At 38.9% G+C, this 21,435-nt stretch overlaps 2 protein-coding genes and 1 long non-coding RNA gene across 3 annotated transcripts in view; all 3 read right to left on the reverse strand.

Moving 5' to 3' along the window:
* Window positions 1-9,068, reverse strand: part of LOC137632004 (uncharacterized) — a 64,778-nt gene extending 55,710 nt beyond the window's left edge. Inside the window, exon 1 of the long non-coding RNA XR_011041991.1 lies at window positions 9,020-9,068. This is a non-coding gene — a long non-coding RNA (uncharacterized lncRNA). The remainder of the gene's footprint in view (window positions 1-9,019) is intronic.
* An 8,440-nt stretch (window positions 9,069-17,508) lies between these two features.
* Window positions 17,509-18,408, reverse strand: LOC137631872 (zinc finger BED domain-containing protein 5-like). Its single transcript, XM_068363878.1, has one exon. It carries the CDS (start codon window positions 18,406-18,408, stop codon window positions 17,509-17,511), a length of 900 nt encoding a protein of 299 aa, XP_068219979.1.
* Window positions 18,409-18,434: 26 nt separating this feature from the next.
* LOC137631873 (protein FAM200C-like) lies at window positions 18,435-19,013 on the reverse strand. Its single transcript, XM_068363879.1, has one exon. The coding sequence runs from the start codon at window positions 19,011-19,013 to the stop codon at window positions 18,435-18,437; it is 579 nt and encodes a 192-aa protein (XP_068219980.1).
* Between the last annotated feature and the right edge of the window lie 2,422 nt (window positions 19,014-21,435).

Consider the following 21,435-nt stretch of genomic DNA (forward strand, 5'->3'; position numbering starts at 1 on the left):
AACCGATAGTATTTTGTTTTTTTCCTATTTCATTATGGGAAAAACTCCTGATTGTCGTTTGTTTTTGGGTTGGAAACCTGCCGGTTAAGTTTTCTCGTTACTTAACTGTCATGGATCCTCCGGTGCAGGTGTGCGATATATGTCGTTATTCTTATTTTGAAGTGATCGGCCGATTTCATGGTAATTATAATGGTACCCCAGACATTGTGAATCGGTTTCTTCGAGAGCATTTAGTGTTACCTACAAGTGTTTCGTGTGCTAAATGTGATTCGCCTTTACTTTTCCGTGAAGATAGACATGTGTGGTATTGTACAAAATCAGTGAAAATACCTAAAACGAAGAAAAGGCGTTTGTGCAATTATAGTGTTAGTGACTATAAGGGAACTTTTCTTCACGGGTCCCACCTTCCCCCGTGGAAATATGTTATTTTTATTAATAAAATAAATTTTTGAATATACTTACCCGGTGATTATATAAGCTGCAGCTCTGCTGCCCGACAGAAAAACTCTACGTTCAAAATACGCCAGCGATCGCTATGCAGGTAGGGGGTGTACATCAACAGCGCCATCTGTCAAGCAGGTACTCAGTACTCAATGTAAACACAGAACCAATTTTCTCCTCGGTCCACTGGGTCTCTATTGGGGAGGAAGGGAGGGTCCTTTAATATATAATCACCGGGTAAGTATATTCAAAAATTTATTTTATTAATAAAAATAACATTTTTCAATATTAAACTTAGCCGGTGATTATATAAGCTGATTCACACCCAGGGGAGTGGGTAGAGACCAGCATTACTTGTTTACATTATTATGAGCTAAGTATTTTGTATTTCATTTTAGCAGTTATTCAAAATAACAAACATAAAATAAATAAGTACCTGGTAAGGAAGTCGACTTGAACAATTACTCTGCCTTTTTAAGTACGTCTTCCTTACGGAGCCTCGCGATCCTCTTAGGATGCTGAGCGACCCCTAGGATCTGAAGTATCAAGGGTTGCAACCCATACAACAGGACCTCAGCAAAACCTCTAATCTAGGCGCTTCTCAAGAAATGACTTTGACCACCCGCCAAATCAAGTAGGATGCGAAAGGCTTCTTAGCCTTCCGGACAACCCAAAAACAATAATAAAACATTTCAAGAGAAAGATTAAAAAGGTTATGGAATTAGGGAATTGTAGTGGTTGAGCCCTCACCCACTACTGCACTCGTTGCTACGAATGGTCCCAGAGTGTAGCAGTTCTCGTAAAGAGACTGGACATTCTTAAGATAAAAAGACGCGAACACTGACTTGCTTTTCCAATAGGTTGCGTCGATTATACTTTGCAGAGATCTATTTTGTTTAAAGGCCACGGAAGTTGCGACAGCTCTAACTTCGTGTGTCCTTACCTTCAGCAAAGCTTGGTCTTCCTCATTCAGATGGGAATGAGCTTCTCGTATTAACAGTCTGATAAAATAGGATAAAGCATTCTTTGACATAGGCAAAGATGGTTTCTTAACTGAACACCATAAAGCTTCAGACGGGCCTCGTAAAGGTTTAGTTCGTTTTACATAGAACTTAAGAGCTCTTACAGGACATAAGACTCTTTCTAGTTCATTTCCAACCATACGATAAGTTTGGAATATCGAACAATATTGGCCAAGGCCGAGAAGGCAGCTCGTTTTTGGCTAGAAAGCCAAGTTGTAGAACATGTAGCCGTTTCGGATGAGAATCCGATGTTCTTGCTGAAGGCATGAATCTCACTGACTCTTTTAGCTGTGGCTAAGCATACCAGGAAAAGAGTCTTTAAGGTGAGATCTTTCAGGGAGGCTGATTGTAGCGGTTCGAACCTGTCTGACATAAGGAATCTTAGTACCACGTCTAAATTCCAACCAGGTGTAACCAAACGACGCTCCTTCGTGGTCTCAAAAGACTTAAGGAGGTCCTGTAGATCTTTATTGTTGGAAAGATCTAAGCCTCTGTGACGGAAGACTGATGCCAACATGCTTCTGTAACCCTTGATAGTGGGAGCTGAAAGAGATCGTTCTTTCCTCAGATATAAGAGGAAGTCAGCTATTTGAGTTACAGAGGTACTGGTCGAGGATACGGATACTGACTTGCACCAGTTTCGGAAGATTTCCCACTTCGATTGGTAGACTCTAAGGGTGGATGTTCTCCTTGCTCTAGCAATCGCTCTGGCTGCCTCCTTCGAAAAGCCTCTAGCTCTCGAGAGTCTTCCGATAGTCTGAAGGCAGTCAGACGAAGAGCGTGGAGGCCTTGGTGTACCTTCTTTATGCGTGGCTGACGTAGAAGGTCCACCCTTAGGGGAAGTGTTCTGGGAACGTCTACTAGCCATCGAAGTACCTCGGTGAACCATTCTTTCGCGGGCCAGAGGGAAGCAACTAGCGTCAACCTTGTCCCTTCGTGAGAGGCGAACTTCTGCAGTACCTTGTTGACAATCTTGAACGGAGGGAATGCATATAGATCTAGGTGTGACCAATCTAGTAGAAAGGCATCTATATGAACTGCTGCTGGGTCCGGGATTGGTGAGCAAAATATTGGGAGCCTCTTGGTCATCGAGGTTGCGAAGAGATCTATGGTTGGCTGGCCCCAGGTGGCCCAAAGTCTCTTGCATACATCCTTGTGGAGGGTCCATTCTGTTGGAATTATTTGTCCCTTCCGACTGAGACAATCTGCCATGACATTCAAGTTGCCTTGGATGAACCTCGTTACTAGTGATATGTCTAGACCTTTTGACCAGGTGAGGAGGTCCCTTGCGATCTCGTACAACGTCAGAGAGTAGGTCCCTCCTTGCTTGGAGATGTACGCCAAAGCCGTGGTGTTGTCCGAGTTCACCTCCACTACTTTGCCTTGAAGGAGAGACCTGAAGCTTTTCCAGGTCAGACGTACTGCCAGTAGCTCCTTGCAGTTGAAATGCATTGTCCTTTGACTCGAGTTCCATAATCCCGAGCATTCCCGACCGTCTAATGTCGCACCCCAGCCTACGTCCGATGCGTCCGAGAAGAGAACGTGGTTGGGAGTCTGAACAGTCAGGGGAAGACCCTCTCTAAGGTTGATATAGTCCTTTCACCAAGTCAGACAAGACTTTATCTTTCCGGAAACCGGGATCGAGACCGCTTCTAGCGTCTTGTCCTTTTTCCAGTGAAAAGCTAGATGGTATAGAAGAGGACGGAGGTGTAGTCTTCCTAGTGACACAAATTGATCCACGGATGACAGTGTCCCTACCAGACTCATCCACAGCCTGACTGAGCAGCGTTCCTTCTTCAGCATCTTCTGAATGGATAGCAGGGCTGGGGGCTGATCGTCTTGTTCAGCAACGTCCTCATCAGAGGGTTCCTCATCCGAAACTGATGAGGAAACGGCAACGGAGTGGGCAACGTCTGACTCGCTGAATCCGGTCGCACTGGTGGATGCGTGACGGAGCCGGACGCAATATCATGGAACTGCTGCACAGTCTGTGAACTGTCAACAACCATGGGTGCGCGAGGAAGTACAGCGTCAACCCGAAACTGTCTAGACCGTCTGGGTTGTGCAGTCAACACCCTACCGGGTTGCTGAGGTTGACGCACTGCGTCACAACAAGTCACCTCTGCTGGTTGTTGAACGTCCTGAACGTCAACAACCACCTCCGAGCGTCGCTTAATGTCAACGTGCGACTGGCAACCCACACTGGGTCGCATCGGTGGAGGAACCACCTCAACTGGCAGACGCGAGTAGGTTACCTCAGCGTCAACAGGGCGCACAACCGACCGGTTGGAAGGTTGTTGGCCAGAAGGAGGAACCACCTCAACTGGCAGACGCGAGTAGGTTACCTCAGCGTCAACAGGGCGCACAACCGACCGGTTGGAAGGTTGTTGGCCAGAAGGTTCTTCTCCGCATTTAAGTCCTCTATCAAGGACGCAAGCTTGGACTGCATGGCTTGCAGCAAAGCCCATTTAGGGTCTACGGGAGCAGGTGTGGCAACAGACGGGGTTAGCGACTGAGGCGGAACCGTTTACCATCCCTGAAAGCCTTGTTAAGTGTGACATAATAGTACAGCAAAACTTCAAAGGCTTGACAAAAGCTGAGAAGTTGACCTGTAAACAACTTGGAGCGTCTCCTGGCTAGGCGCCAGGGCGAGTCTACCAGAATTGAGAAGTCTATCTGGGCAGAGGCATGAACTCCCAAGCCGAGAACTTCTCTCGTGTCATATCAGACTCTCGCTCTATAAGCCAGTTTAAAAGAAGGGAAATCAAAGGCTGTATCCCTAAAAACTCCTCCTGGTGCAAAAACCAGTCGCCTAGCCAACGTAACGCTCTCTAGGAGAGCGAGAGAGCACTAGCTTAAAAACAACGGCTTCGAAGTAGCTAGGCCTAGTGTAAGTTCTGACGTTTAGGCGAACGAGGAGCAGCAGTTACAAGATCCGGACGAAGATCCTTAAAAAAAAAAAAAAAAAAAAAATCATCATGATTTAATTAAAGTCCATAGGAGGCTAAGCAGCTTAAGGCTCCTCTCCATCTGACAGAGTCCTCAAGGGAATATCAGTAGGAGGGCGAACAGCAACTTCCTCATCTACAGGAACCTTGTCCGATAAAAGCTAGGTTACCTCAGTGAGTCTCTCACTGGAGCATTAGTAGCAGACCAGAAGGCAACGTCATGTAACTGCTTGACAGTCTGTGAACTGTCAACAACTGAACTGTCAACCACAACAGGTGCGTGAGGACGTACAGTGTCCACTCGAGACTGCTTTGACTGTCTAGACTGAGCAGTCAAAACAACTCTAGAATGCGGAGGTTGACGCACCGCGTCAAAACAAAACAACTTAGACTGTTGTTGTACCTCGCGAACGTCAACGGAAGGTTCCGTGCGTCGCTGAACGTCAACATGCGGCTGGCAGGGTACACTGGAACGCATGGGTGGCGGGACTCTTTCAGCTGGAGTGCGGCAGAAGGTCGCCTCAGCGTCCACAGGACGCACAACCGTGGTTGGTTGTAGGCTAGAGGTTGGTGTCAACCTTCTCCGCACGAAAGTCCTGCATCAATGACGTTAACTGAGACTGCATGGTCTGTAGCAAAGACCACTTAGGGTCTACAAGAGCAGGTGCGGCAACAGACGGTGTGACTGCCTGATGCGGTACCGCTTTGCCTCTCTTAGGAGGTGAGCAGTCGTCGGAAGACTGCAGCGAGTCCGAACTGACCCAGTGGCTACAACTGGGCCGTTGGACTTGCGCGGAAGGGACCGACTTGCTCTTAATAAGCCGCGAGACCTTGGTCCATGGTTTCTTACGAGAAACCTCTTCCGCAGACGAGAAATAAATGGGCTCTCTCGTCTTTGTGTGGGTGGGGCGATCTTGGGTAGATACGCCCGAAACCACGGAGGGAAAAACGTCTGTTCGTTGATCAAGGCCTCTCGAACCCATAAGTCGTTCGACATTACTTCTCCCCTGGGCTTGGGAGCTTGCAAGAGGTCCCGGACTAGGTGAACGACAGGCACGAACAGACGAACCCTCGGACGCAACACTGTAACACTTTGCGCATATCACTTTATCGATTTTCTGTTTTGCACTTATTTCACTGAAATCGAAACTTTTACTGATTTCTACCTGAAACACGCAATTCTACCCTTCATTAAAAGGTAGTAATTGCGAAATCAGTCGTATAATGCAGCTCATTAATACTAGCAAAAAACAGAAAACATATAAAGATAAAAAATTCAGTGGCTGGGAAAGAGACTAAACACTAGTTCAAATAAACTACGTTTTCAATCTCTCACCGCACATAGCCTGGGGACAAGAATAAAACCCTAGAAACGTTTTACCTTCCTCCCCGTACAGAGACTAGGGACGAGAGTAACACGAGAACAACGTTACCCGCTTGAACGGAACGTTTTCTCTCCTCTCTCTCCCTCCGTCTCTATCTCTCTCTCTCTTTCTCTCTTGATTTCGCACCTAAGAGAAGAGCCCAATTATATATCGTCAAAAAAACATGTTATTTGACTAAAGGAAAAAACTGAAAGGTTTTCCAAATAAAAAGTTCCTTTAATTTAGAATTTAAAACATTTAAGCTAAGAAAGAATGAACAAAACGTCAGAATCGATTTACTCTTATTGCAAAGTGAAACCGTGATACACTCTCTCTCTATCGTAACGATAGAGTGCATGTTGAACGTCCTGAACGTCAACAACTGCGTAGTCTAAAAAACTAAACGTAAGTTCATCTTTGAAAACAGTACGAAGACTATCAAAGAAATTCTTTCATAAAACATTAAATTTACTTAAAAGGCTAAATACGATATAACGGGCTCAACGTTGATTAACTTCGGTTCCAAGTTAGGACCGCCTACTATCAGGAAAGGTCGCATATAAACAAAACATAAAAATTTATTTTTATATGTTTATAATAATGGAAAGTTAATCGAAGAGGCCTAATAAAGGCGGAGAGATATAAAATATATAGATCTATAACGTGTTAAGCAAAATTACTAAAAACCTAAACACACTTCCGTCTAAGGGAAGGGTCGGCCATTTAAAAGTGAAAGAGAGTCCATACTCTCCTTGTCACCATAATTAAATCTATCCAAAACGAGTTCAAGTTTTGAGATGAAGATAAAACACCTGCATAGCGAAAGCTCAAAACTAGAAATGTGTACTTCACCAAAATATGTGAAAACCAATCCAGTAAGCAATAGCGAATTTAGTAGGTCTTGCCGGTGGCACGACAGAGAGAAAATTGGTTCTGTGTTTACATTGAGTACTGAGTACCTGCTCGACAGATGGCGCTGTTGATGTACACCCCCTACCTGCATAGCGATCGCTGGCGTATTTTGAACGTAGAGTTTTTCTGTCGGGCAGCAGAGCTGCAGCTTATATAATCACCGGCTAAGTTTAATATTGAAAATAATTTTATTTGTCAATCACTGGTTGCATAAGTGTTGGGACCACCATTTTGTAATTAAGGGCCTCAGTATATCTCCTTCTACTAGTGTAGACTGGAGAAGATTTTGTTCAAAAGTGACTGAATTTAGTTTTGATAACCAAGAGGCTATTGGTGGTGAAGGTGTAATCGTTGAGATTGACGAATCTCATTTTGGAAAACGGAAGTATGACCGTGGAAGGCCTCTGAGTGACATATGGGTGTTGGGGGGTATTGAGAGGCAGTCCAAAAAAACATTTATTGTGCCTTTAATTGACCCATTACCACGGAAGCGTGATGCAGCTACCCTCATCCCTTTAATTGAGAAGTACATTAAACGGGGCAGCATTGTTGTTAGTGATAAGTGGCGGGCTTATAATTCTCTGCAGTCTCTTGGATACGATCACCGTACTGTAAACCATTCAGAAAATTTTGTGGATCCTTCAAACCCCGACACCCATACCCAAAACATTGAACGTCTTTGGCGGGAGCTGAAGGAATGGATACAACGGCCTGGTAACCGTTGTGAATAATTCAGGCAGTATTTGTCACGTTTTATTTTTATACACAAATACCCTGAGGAGGAGCTGCTCCATCATTTTTTTATCACGGCCAGCAAACTGTACCCTCCACAATCTGAGGCACAACGGGTTCCAGTAGCTATTGATGATTCAGAAGAGGGTCAACCACAGCCTTCCACATCATCATCGTCAGGTTCCATTTAAGGTAAGAAGTGACTTAACAAAATATATATTTAACTTTAGCCCGGGGTAAAGGGGGGGGGTCGCAGGGGGGGGGGGCGGAGGCCCCCCCCCCCCCCCCCCCCCCCCGTAGGGGTACAGGGCCCCTAGGCTAGGTTAGGTGGGTTTATTAGGTTCGGGAGTGCCCTGAAAATCACTGTGGCCTTAAGGGGGGGTCGCAGGGGGGGGCGGAGGCCCCCCCCCCCCTGGTAGGGCTAGGTAGGGGTATAGAGGGAGGGGTGGTGGAACATTAATTAGTGCAAATATCATTGGACGCCCCCTCCCCCACCCAAAACCCCGGTTCCCACCTGGGGTCCCCCATAATTGTTGGGATAAAGTAGGGTATTTCTGCATTACAACATATGCAACAAAAACAATAAAAACATGGTTACAAAAACTGATTTTTCTGGAAAAACTTGTTGTTTTAACTCCATAGTAAATCTCTAAATCGGATGGTTTGCAGTCAAAATAAACGTTAAATTCGTTGAAACTACACTATTTCTGATGCAACAAATATATTTTCATTCCAGTTTCCACATAATGGGTGAAACTGTAAATTTACCCAATTAAACAATTCCTTCTGTTCAAAATATTGTTCCGTCCGTAATTATAATTTTACTGAGCTATTTAATTATGGTAGTTTCAATGTCTTCATTAATATTGCACCATTCTATTATTGAACCATCCTTCTTACACGACATACTGTACATGTGATGTTATAGCCCACCACCCTTGGTGTTCATCAGCACAAGTGAGCTGGAACTTCTGGAGGAAGGTAAAACGCGGTTCAGGAATGACAGCTAGATTGATGCCTCCGAGGTCTGGTTGATGTGATGGATTAAATATGCTTCGCTTATAGAACAGAGAAAAAAAATCATAAAATGTTCTAAGGATGGCATTTCTAGCCCTGAGCGACAATAACAATTACACGGAGTACGAAGTGTACCTGGCAGTAATGCTCCTGAATGTGTATTTGGAGCGTTTGTATATCAGCGGCCAGTTCCTCAAGCATTAAAAATGGACATCAAACTTGTACTTTCCTCCCTAACCTAACCTAGAAGCCGTTTCCTTACTTACTAACCTATGAGGGGGGGGGGGGGGGGGTAACGGCTCCCTGCTACCCGCCTTACACTCGTATTCTAAATTAGCCATAAGAAGACATACAGGTGGCGCTATCATACATACACCCCGTGTATTTTCACTGTTTGCTACGTACTACAGAACACATTCATAGTCCACATAACTAAATGATATAGGTATTAGGTTACTGTAAGTCAAATTATCAATCACCTTTCTAAATCTTCCAGACTTCTCTATTGTCACCTTTAACGTTGACTATTGACAGACTGTTTGCCAGACTCAGCGATGCCACCTCAAAATTTCCTAGTACTTACTTGGTATAATTGGTCGAATTTAGAGGGTCTTCCTCACAGCTGTGGTGGTGGTGCACCGCTGACGGCTGACACCAGTCCGTGAGATATCCTTCATGAGGGTGAACTGGTCTGGCTGCGGCCAGTGTTGCCATCAAAAATTTTCAGTTCCCGCTAGACAGAACCCTAAAAACCGCTAGATTTGGGCTTTGACTCGCTAGATATATGGGATATTCTACAGAGCTTAAAAAAATCTACACTAAGCTGTATGTACCGTGTGTGTGTGTGTGTGTGTGTGTAAAATTACTTATAGTTCATACATCTGTATCTACACCTATATCTATCTATAAAATCACTCATATATAATGCACATGAATATTGTCTTTTGATGTTAAAAAAGATGAGAATAAATTTTATATGCAACTCGATACCTTATGGACAGACAGATAAATTCAATGTTTACCTTTGTTATTAACTATGGCTCCTCCTGCCCCTCAGCCTCTTCATGAACCACTACAGGTGCTTGCAATGTTCCCTAAATGGAAGTAATGTATGTCTGTTTCGTTAAAATCGTAATTAAAACATCTGGTGGTACTTCATAATTAAAGCAGGTTTTTGCATGTCTTTTTAGCCCCGAATAGATCCCTAGAATTGCATTCATCATTTTCGTTTGCATTCTATTTCTTATCTTATTTTTCACAAGATTCATCTAGCTAAAAATTCCTCCAACCTCTGTATTTGAATGAGAATACAAAACCTTCTTTAAGATAGTACTATTCTTCGATCTCTTAATCGATGTAATTGATGGCATTTTGCTGTCAGTGAAGCATCCCTTGCATAAATCGATCAAGTGATCGCAAGTTGACACAGAATTATGCTCTGCTATAAACAATGTCATACGTCCTTCTGCAATCTGAACTTCACTTGATTTTCTTAAAGGCTGAAATGGTATTGTAAACTGTCTTGCACTGGATGAAACGGCATATGCACTGTTATTTTTTTTCTTTTTTTTTTGTGAGCTTTCAAGTCACATATCTTAAGACACAAGAACACACTGACAAAATTTACAATCAGGCACACTTTCACCACTTCCCTTCTTTTTTTTCAGTTAACCAATGTTTCAAATCTTCATCTTGAATCCACTCACTTCGAAATTTCTGTGTATATTGAGTCTTAGGCATTTTGAATTTAGATTCAAAATACCTGTAGCCTATAGTAGCCGCGATAGTCAACCTTAACCTACAAAGACTGGTTTACGTTGGTGCGATTACACTAAAAATCGGTCAACGTTGGTTAGCAGGAATGAAATAAACTTCAGTAGGAATCATGAGTGATACCTGTATGGTATGTTAGTAGGTAACTTTGCAGCAACTGGTACTTGGAAATACAAACCTCAAGTTTCGAGAATTCTACAGAAATTTGACTTTTGTAAATTGGATTGGAATAATTAATGAAAACATGTAATTGGAAAAAATCTAGAAAACCGCCAAAGTTTTTCAAACTAAACTAAAATTTCCCGCTAGCCGCTAAACTCAATTTCTTCCCACTTGATTGAAGCAGAAAGATCCAGATCTAGCAGGAAAACCGCTAAAATGGCAACACTGGGCCTGCGGCACAGAGTTTGTGGCTGCCCTACAGCACGCTGTGTAGCCTGCCACAGGAGGCTCATCTGGCAGCGTCTGCAGGAAGGTGTCAAGTGCTTTCTTGAATTTGGCGACCGAGCAGCCTGTGGTGTCGCTAACAGAGCGTAAAAAACCTATGTTATTGAAATAGCAAAGACTTTACTGTCCTTATTGAAATAGCAAACAAAATAAATCGGTACATGCTTTTGAAATAGCAGACTGTAACTTTATTGTCCTTGTTGAAATAGCACCCAAAATAATCGCTAAAGTAAATTTGGCTATAAATGCTTAGCGATGTTCCAATAAATCAATTACTCAGCAAAAGTAATCGTAGAAAATGTGAAAAGAATACATATTTATTAAGGATATGCTTAGGCATAATCATGGCAGTATTTCCAGTGTTTGCCGTCCATTAGCTGGCAATGTAGGCTACGCCCCGCCCCCAACCCACAAGTCTCGGTATATTTGAATGATTTGGAGAATAAAAGTTGTTCTCCACTCAATTTATTCACCAAAAAGTAACAGCAAAATTAGTAAAAAAATATTATTTGTCTATAGATCTTTTCATCCAGTAATTCTCTCATTATATGCAACTTGTAGGCTACATTGCTTTTAACTATCATATATACACTGAATTGAATGATATGAATGTTACTGTAATTCTATATAGATCTGGCACGAGACTTAAGATATAAAAAAAATTCCAATACCTCCATTATAGTTTAATGGTTTGGTAAACGGTGAAACACTAACAATAATGGCAAGACTGCCAAGGCTTCCCTGGGACTAAGGTAACCCCAGGTAATTTTCAATCCTGCGAAAATTAAGAAAATTACTATTGTGTCCAATAGTTGCTACCAATTTTAAGAAAAAATGCAAAGAATACGCAGCGCATTGCTTTACACATGGACATGTGCCAGACAACTTCTTATGACACAATTGAGGAAGTTAGGAATTCTTTACAATACGTGAGGTATTGTAAAACACTCACACGCACATAACAAATAAGTATATATATATATATATATATATATATATATATATATATATATATATATATATATATATATATATATATATATATATATATATAACAACAGCAAATGCAGTTGTTGCTAGTCCACTGCAGAACAAAGGCCTCAGACACGGCAATTCATCTCTCTCTCTCTCTCTCTCTCTCTCTCTCTCTCTCTCTCTCTCTCTCTCTCTCTCTCTCTCTCTCTCTATATATATATATATATATATATATATATATTATATATATATATATATATATATATATATATCTCTCTCTCTCTCTCTCTCTCTCTCTCTCTCTCTCTCTCTCTCTCTCTCTCTCTCTCTCTCTATATATATATATATATATATATATATATATATATATATATATATACACATATATATATATATATATATATATATATATATATATATATATATCAAGTCTTTTGAGATGTGAAAAAAAAGGTTCAAGGAAAATAATTTAACGTGGTGAAAGAGCCTGTGCATCGTCATAATCAGCAAAGCTGTAATAAGCAGGGTCACCCATAGTAGGTTGGCTTGCTATTGACGATTAGACAAAAATCTTCCACCATCACTAAACCCACAATGGACAGCGTTGTGATGAAAAATTACCAAACCCCAGACACGAATTGGCGTGTCTGAGGCCTTTGTTCTGTGTGTGTGTGTGTGTGTGTGAGAGAGAGAGAGAGAGAGAGAGAGAGAGGGGGGGGGGAGGCTTCAAATCCTACCTTTAATCACCACAAGTCTCGTGCGATGATATTCAGGATGAATTGACAAAGAACAACGTGAAAGGTTTCATCTATTCACCATTCTTTAGCAAAGATCACCCAAGAAACGACAGCACCTCGTGGACTTCACTCAGAAAGTTAAGAGATGTAATTTCAAGGCGCTGCTGCGATGACCTTCTTGCATAATGTACACAGATGTCCCACCCATCAGTCGATCTTCAGTAACTCAGAACTGTAAAAAGAAAATCCAAAAAGTTAAAGAAGACTATACTGTGATATTCCAACAACGATGACATTTTGGGGTGGACGAATCATGAAGATGGAATTTAATAAATATTTTTGTATTGGAAACGCGTTATATCTGTTATTTCTTTATATTACTACCAATAATATTATTGTCATTATTATTCAGTATTAAAAATAATATTAACATAATTATTATCTGCTCATATTATTCTTTTATTTGACGTTGCAAATCCTCGGTACTTAAGAAAATAGTTTTTTTTTTTTTAAGTTAAACTTTAATATTTGATTATGGAACGAAATAAAAAAGCTATATAAACTCACTGGGAAACTTGGCAATAGAAAAACTAGAATGAATTTAATTCAATGTAATTATTATGTTTTAATTAAGTCTAGTTTGATTATGGTATCTCAATCTGACAGAGTGCTTAATTTTCATCGTAAGCTTACCCTTACAAACAAACAACAGAGAGGAACAAGTATGCAAACATTGTTTTTATTTACAGTAAATATGCAAAAAATTATTACAGTGGTGTTAACATCAATTTTAACAAAGGTTCCCCTATTACTATCATCTGAAATTATTGGTATCATTAACACGATTTTTTCTTTAATTTATCTATTTTTTTTTTTACATAACATCTAATTAGATACCAATTTCTTCCCTTCAATAGGGGCACCACAAGAACGTTCATTTTCCAAACATTGGATTTATATTGAACAAAGAATAAAGAAGTTGCACAGCAAGATTAGTCAACCCCTTTTGCTAGTTCCAGGGAACTGACTGCTACGTTTCATATCCTGCAATAAAACTGGGGAAAGAAAGAGAGATGGAAAGGGGATAAATAGGCAATATGCCCAGAAGACCGAGCTCGTGAAGGTATCCCCTTGATCGCGGAAAATTTATGTTAATATAATTGATATGGCACAGAAAGCCTCATTAATGTTAATATCACCATCAATAATAATAATAATAATAACAATAATAATAATAATAATAATTTTACATATCATTACTATTACTATCAATACTATTATTAAACTAGCAGGGGTATTTAACAAAACATTCGAGGTACATGATCAAAGAAAAAGGGAACTTATATGAAATTGGATTTAGAATACCATGAAGACCCAGTTCCAAAATTTGATGTATAATCACACACATCAGATGAGTAAAGAAAAACGACTCTTGCCTCCATAACCCCAGTGGGGCCATATGGCCACAGTTCTGTAAATCAAATAAAATCATAAAAACCCTCAATTCTGACGTAATAACAATGCAAGACGTGAAAACCAAGTAATTGAAGTCGGATACTTGTCCTAATCCACCTAACAAAAATTTAAGCAATATCGTTAATTTCTCAGATTCTGTCATGAACTTTGAACATACTTTGGAGGAGAAAAAACTTGGTACTTTCGACTTAACATCAAGGGGGAATCGCTAATCTTCTCTTAATTAAGAGCCAAGAGTTGTGACGCATTGCATATGTAACTTGTTTCCCAAGTTGATAGAGGAGCAGATGGCACGAGCAAAAGTTTCCTCGTCAACGCGTCAGACAAATTCGGAGCTTCGAGGTTAATCAATTAAAACGTTTTTACGGTTGCATGAACTCGGCGTGTGTGGTAATATAGTTTGAAAGTCAAAAGGAAGAGTTATCGTTTTAACATGTTTGCATCCTCCATTTTTCAACCTATAAATGATTTTTGATAACAATTAGAATAATAACTTTTCATGCTAGATTTCAAAACCAATCTCTTTAAATGTATTTATCAAAACCTTAAAAAAAAACTCTACTGTTAAATATTACCTTCCATAAACTAGAGCTGGTTCAACAATCACTCCACGTAATTCATGTAAATTATCTAAATATTCGTTCGTTGTATCAAAGCGCTAGAATTAGAATTTTCCATTTAATATCTTATTCGTCGTGTTTTCATGTATAAATCAGCATTATTCAGAATAATATTACTATTGCTCAGTGTCCATTGCTATAGGCAAATGGAGCGAAATCTGGAAGTTTAACATTATGTAACTCTATTTATCAATGGAGATTCTTTCTACTTCGAGACTCGTTGATTATCATAGGGTTTTGTGTTGTATCTTCTTACAATGTTCAAAATGGTATTATGAAGCTAGTAAATACAATGACCATGATTTGACTACGGAAATAGGTAAAATCTAAAGTAATATTTCACAAAGTTGAAGCTAGCGTTTACATGGCTCATCTACTGTATATATAGCCCGATAGCTCGTCTCATTTTCCTCATGATATGCCTATCTCTGAAAATTAGTCCTTTAAGCTCGGGGACTGATGCATAAGGCATTTTCAAATTTCATTAACATAAGATGAACCTCAAAGATAAAGATGAACTAAGTCCTGTAACTGATAATCATAATTGCCCATAATAGCTCCCTTACGTCTCGACCATCAGGATCCTAAATTTCAAACTGTCCTTGAGTCATGAATTTCGTATGAAGTGGCTATCCCCAATCTTGATGACTTTCATATGAAGGTAAAGTCAAACAAACCAAGTTTCCTCGTGTGAAATAATAGTCTGATTGTCTTAAATTATTCTGTACAATCTACTGTAGGGCCTACAGTATGTTCCTCATTGAAAGCTTTTTCTCCCCAGATGTTACAGCAAATGTATATTCAGAGAATTTTCACCTCCTGACTACTTTCTCTCTTAATTATTTTTTATCTTTACTGTTTTCTTCTTGTGTAACTATAAGGAATTTCAATACTTTTATATGTGACTATTCAAGCAAGCCATTCCTTCCCATTCAAAATACTCCTTCTTTGAATACAAGTTTTCTCTCTATCTATCTCAAGATTATATATATATATATATATATATATATATATATATATATATATATATATATATATATATATATATATATATATATATATATATATACGTCTGGTCTTTTAACTCTTCTAGTAACTTGTGGAGCCTAGTTAAAAGTTTGGTGAACTAATCTCTTGGCGAGTGCGAAGAGCCCAAACCATCTACATCTACTCCTTATTATTATTATTATTATTATTATTATTATTATTATTATTATTATGGATCACCTGAAGATTGGGGACCCCAACACTCGCTGGGGTCGCTTATCTTCAGGTGGAAAAATGGGGTCTTTTCTTCAGGTGAGGAATTCAAATTTAAGAATGGGACTAACAAGCTAACTAACTAGTTTATAAGTTAATTATTATTAGGGTAACGACATGAGTAAGACTAACCAATAAAAGTGTCAACAAACTTATATGGTTGCAAATAGATTTTTCTTTAATGGCTAAGAGACTAAACTGTCTTCTATACAAGATAATCATGTGTAGAAACTCCAATTTAAAGAGTATACTAAATTTAAAAGCAAAGTTTCTATTTGTAAGGACCCATTCTTTGCTAAATCTAAACTTCCACTGCGTAAGTGGATTCAGGATAATTTTCTGAACATTTCAGAAAAAAAAATATGATTGATATTTACAGTTTTCTTTTTAGAGAAATCTGCATGAAGTATTTTGAGGCAAATCCGGTTAGACTTGGTGGTAATGGCTTAATTGCGCAAATTGACGAGTCTTGCTTTGCACGCAAAAGCAAATATCACAGAGGACGTGCACCAAATCGGCCAATATGGGTATTTGGAATGGTCGACACTAGCATTAAGTGTTCGATATAATGGTGATCGTTGAAACAGGTGTTGCTGCAACTATACTTCCAATCATAGAAAAAGTAAACACACAGGCCATCGAATTATTTTTGTACTGAAATTGCAAGATAATACGCTTTTAATTGAAAATGGATTGTTTATATAAATTTGTTCGTTTTAAAAAATATTTGATAAAGTAGTTTTAATGAATATATATTTTTTTCCTTTTTTTTATAGTATTATAAGACAAAATAGATCACCTGGAGACGTCAATAAGCTAGGGTCGCTTATATTCAGGTGAAGAAAATCAGGGTCTCTCTTCTTCAGGTGAGTGTAGTTGGGTCCTTTATCTTCAGGAGAACTATTTGGGGTCGCTTATCTTCAGGTGATCCATTATTATTATTATTATTATTATTATTATTATTATTTTAATCTAAGCCCAAACCCTAGTTGAGAAAGCAGGATGCTATGAGCCCAAAGGCTCCAACAGGGAAAAATACCCCAGTAAGGAAAGGAAACAAGGAAATAAGTAAACTATAAGAGAATCAATATATAATCATAGTAAAATATTTTAAGAACATTAACAGCATTAAATTGCATCTTTCATATACTGTATAATCTATAAAAACTCAAAAAAAAAAAACAAAAAAAAAACAGGAGGAAGAGAAATAAGATAGAATAGTGGTCTCGAGTGCACCCAGAAGCAAGAGAACGCTAATCCAAGACAGTGGAAGACCATGATATAGAGGCTATGGCACTATCCAAGACTAGAGAACAATGGTTTGATTTTGGAATATACCTCTCATAGAAGAGTTACCATATAGTGTCTCGTCTACCCTTACCAAGAGGAAAGTAGCCACTGAACAATTACAATTACAATGCAGAGAAGAAGAATTGTTTGATAATCTCAAGTGTTGTCAGGTGTATGAGGACAGAGGAGAATGTAGAAAAAATAGGCTAGACTATTCGTTGTATGTGTAGGGCCCCAGGGGTTCTCAACCTTTTTCCCGTCAAGTACCCACTGAGATATAAGACCATTTACCAGTACCCCCCGGTAATCTGACATCGAACAAAATGGTAATTTAGTAACTAACTCAATGTACAATGGTACAACATAGGATATTATGAAATTATTCAAATTTTTATTACTTTATTGAGATGAAACATGAATATTCCAAGTATTTTACAGTGATACTACACATGCAGAAATGAAACAATATTTCCTTTATCAACCATTACTGAACTTCAGTGTGAAGGCTGTGCCTGTCTGTTACAAACAAGTTTCTCAATTCGAGGAGCAGTATTAGACAGGCACAATCGTAGGTCATGTTCCACATTAAGCCGTGATCGATGTTTGGTTTTCATGTTCAACAGCGTTGAAAATCCTTGCTCACACAGATAAGTACTAGGGAACATCAACAAAGAGTTCAGAACTACTTTAGATACAACAGGGTAAATCTCACTCATTTTAGCCCAAAACTTGGTTAGGGAAAGTGTTTCAAATGCATCTTTTGCAACAGAGTCGTTCACCAACTCTAAGAACTCCTCTTGCATGTTATCTGGGAGAAGGTGCACATTCACAATGAAAGGGTTTCTAATCAATTTTGATTCCAATTCACTCAATTCGGGGAAGTAAGACTGCAGCTCCATCCGCAGAGAAGCTAGATATGATTGCACAAGTTGCATCACATCTTGTTTTCCAGTGTTTTGACTTTTATCAAGTGCCTCACCAAGGTGTTCAAACATGCTAAGATTTCCATCTTTGACCTTCCCTTCCCAAAGTTCCAGCTTCATGGTCAGTGACCTAAGTTTGTCCATGAAATCACTCACTGTGGCAAAACGGCCTTGGAGGGATAAGTTAAATGAGTTGAGGCGTAAGAATATTTCACTCAGGTAGGCCAGCTTCTGAAGCCACTGGCTGTCTGACAATTTCTTGGTGAACTCAAGTGACTTTGCCTTGTTGTCACATTTGAAGAATTCAGTGAGCTCCTCCTTTAGTGATTCTACTCTTGATACCACATTCCCCCTCGACAGCCAGCGAACCTCAGTGTGAAGGAGCAACACTTCTTCATCACTTCCAAACTCTTGGCACAGAAGGGAAAACAGTCTTGTATTTAGGGCGCTTGACTTGATGGCATTTACCATGTGCACAACATCATCCAGGACTAATTTTAAATCAGGTGGAGAGTTTTGGATGCCAGGGTATATCTATGAAGCATGCAATGAAGATGCTTGGTTTCAGGATTCACCTGATTCACTCTTCCTCGAAATCCTGATCGACGACCAAGCATTGCTGGTGCTCCGTCAGTTGTGCATGCACATACATTATTCCAAGACAGTCCTTCTTTCTCAAAAAACAATGAGACTTCATTGAAAATGTCTTCACCTCTAGTAGTCGTATTCAAGGTATGACAGAACAATAACTCTTCCTTGAAATCTTGACCAGTGACGTATCGCACAAACACTAGGAGTTGTGCACAAGCAGCCACGTCAGTCGACTCGTCAAGCTGAATTGCAAATTTTCCTAAAGAGGCTTCCTTTAATTCAGCAATTACTTGTTGTTTGACATCCTCAGACATATCTACTATTCGTCGATGAACAGTATCATTTGAGAGAGGTACTGATGTGACCTTCTGCTCAGCATCACAACCAATAACACAACGTATTATAATATCTTTGCAGCAAGGAACTATCAACTTTTCTGCAATGTTGTGAGGTTTCTTTTCTTGTGCAATTCTCAGTGATACCATGTAGGATGCACGCAAACCAGCTTCATTTTGTTGTCTGAAATGTCCCGAACGATCGAAGCGTGCTCGCTTCAATCCCTCTTCCTTTTGCTTGAAGAAAGCAGCATTCTTGCTTATAAAACTTGGATGACAGCTGTTTAGATGGCGTTTGAGAAAGCTAGGCTTCATGCACTCCAGTGACAAAACTTTGTGGCATAATACACACTGTGGAAATTCAATCCCACTTTTGTTGATAGCAGTGAATCCATACTGAATGTAGCTTTCATCATACTGCCGTTTCTTCGCTGATGAGGCCATAACGATATCTGGAATTGTAGAAGAGGAACTTTTTTATAATCAAAGCTATATACACGTACGAGTATACTGTGAAATGCATGTATAATATTTCCAATGATAAAAGAATATTCAATACAGAATAAAAAAAAAAACACGAACTAACCTCATTTAAGCAAACAAAAGGCGTTGGAGACAGGAGCAACAACTACGATGTGCATCAGTGTCTGTTGGCTAGCTGAGTGAGCTGACTGTCCAGTGTCCATGTAACCGTTCCCCACCCTCACTCACGTTGCTGTTTGAAATTAAACCGACACGATATGGCGCGCCCCTCCGTCACACACACACACACACACACTCTCTCTCTCTCTCTCTCTCTCTCTCTCTCTCTCTCTCTCTCTCTCTCTCTCTGAGCAGATGTAACTATCTAAAAAAAAAATTTTCGTCAGCCATCTAAGTACCCCTTGAAATCTGGTTTTGAACCCCTACAAAAACAAAATGAGCCGTAGCCAGAGAATCCGGTGTAGTACTGTCTGGCCAGTCATAGGACCCAATAACTCTATAGCGGTAGTATCTCAACAGGTGGTTGGTGCTTGGCCAACCTAATCCTGTCTTGCCATTTTAACTCCCAGTATTCTTCTGAAGGGTTTATTCTCAAATCTTCAAAATGTGTTGCATACTGTTTTATTATCATACCACGACTCATGCCCGTACAGTAATACCGATCTCACTAAACTGATAGTTTGATTTTTGTATGTACGAGTAATTTCAGATGATTTGATTTATTTCCGTGTATATATATACATATATATATATATATATATATAATATATATATATATATATATATATATATATATATATATATACACACACACACATATATATATATATATATCTATCTATATATATATATATATATATATGTGTGTGTGTGTGTGTGTGTTGCATACTGTTTTATTATCATACCACGACTCATGCCCGTACAGTAATACCGATCTCACTAAACTGATGGTTTGATTTTTATATGTACGAGTAATTTCGGGGGATTTGATTTATTTCCGAGATATATATATATATATATATATATATATATATATATATATATATATATATATATATATCCCATGCCCAATCTCAAACCTGACTAGAACCCGTCATGGAGATATAATAATCAGGTATCAAATTCATTGCAGATGTCATGTTATGTCACATCAAAATTTAATGTTTTTTTCGTGTGCGCTTGAAAAAGAAAACGGGAGTGACGAGGTAAGCGTCGTAACTTTATTATATCAAATGAATGAATACACAACTTATGTAATCACTATACCTACGCCAAAAGAGCAGCAGTATTCTAAAGGGCAAATCTTTGCAATAACAGAAATATGTTTCTATTATATTTAATGTTCATAGCTTCACTTGAAATTCCGATTTCATAGATATCTCAATAACATAAGGCTTAGTTGCAAGAAAAATTGATGCTGAAATTCAATGCAGTAATAAATGATGAACATTGTTGTCAATTATTGATAAACTATTAATTTTACTCCAAAAATAACATTAGTTGAAAAAAAAGATTAATGAAAAAAAGCTTCATTAAAGCTTATAAAATTTCCTTTGCATTGAAAATTCAACGTAAAAAATTGATTGACTTCTGTGTGGTGAATTAAATCTTTCTGCTGACACATTTGAAATATGAATGAAGTACATGGGTGCCTTATTCTATCTCTATAATTATTATCTACACTGCTATATTAGTTGGTTGTCTTTCTTTTGATAAATGACTTCATGTAAATCTAAATGTTTGCAGAAACGAATATGGAGAACCAATATTGTATTTTATTCCGATACAATGATTCAGAGCAACGTTAAGTCCATCACACAATATTAACATTTATTTTATTTTCTAAAATTCATTTGGAAACCATTGACAAAAAAAAAAAAAATGAGAACAAAGTAGGGAATCACTTAAAGTGACATGTTTTTCGTCTTTTTTTTTTTTTTTTTTTTTTTTTTTTTTTTTTTTTACAAGTACGTTACTTCCGTTTAATTAGAAATTAGAACTATTCCTCTATAGTTTCTCTAGGACCCATTTGTCTTATTTCTTATAGGAATTTTTCATCCCGGGGGGTCGAATACCTTTGATGCTATTC

Source organism: Palaemon carinicauda, chromosome 40 (assembly GCF_036898095.1).
Source record: "Palaemon carinicauda isolate YSFRI2023 chromosome 40, ASM3689809v2, whole genome shotgun sequence".
NCBI lineage: Eukaryota > Metazoa > Arthropoda > Malacostraca > Decapoda > Palaemonidae > Palaemon > Palaemon carinicauda.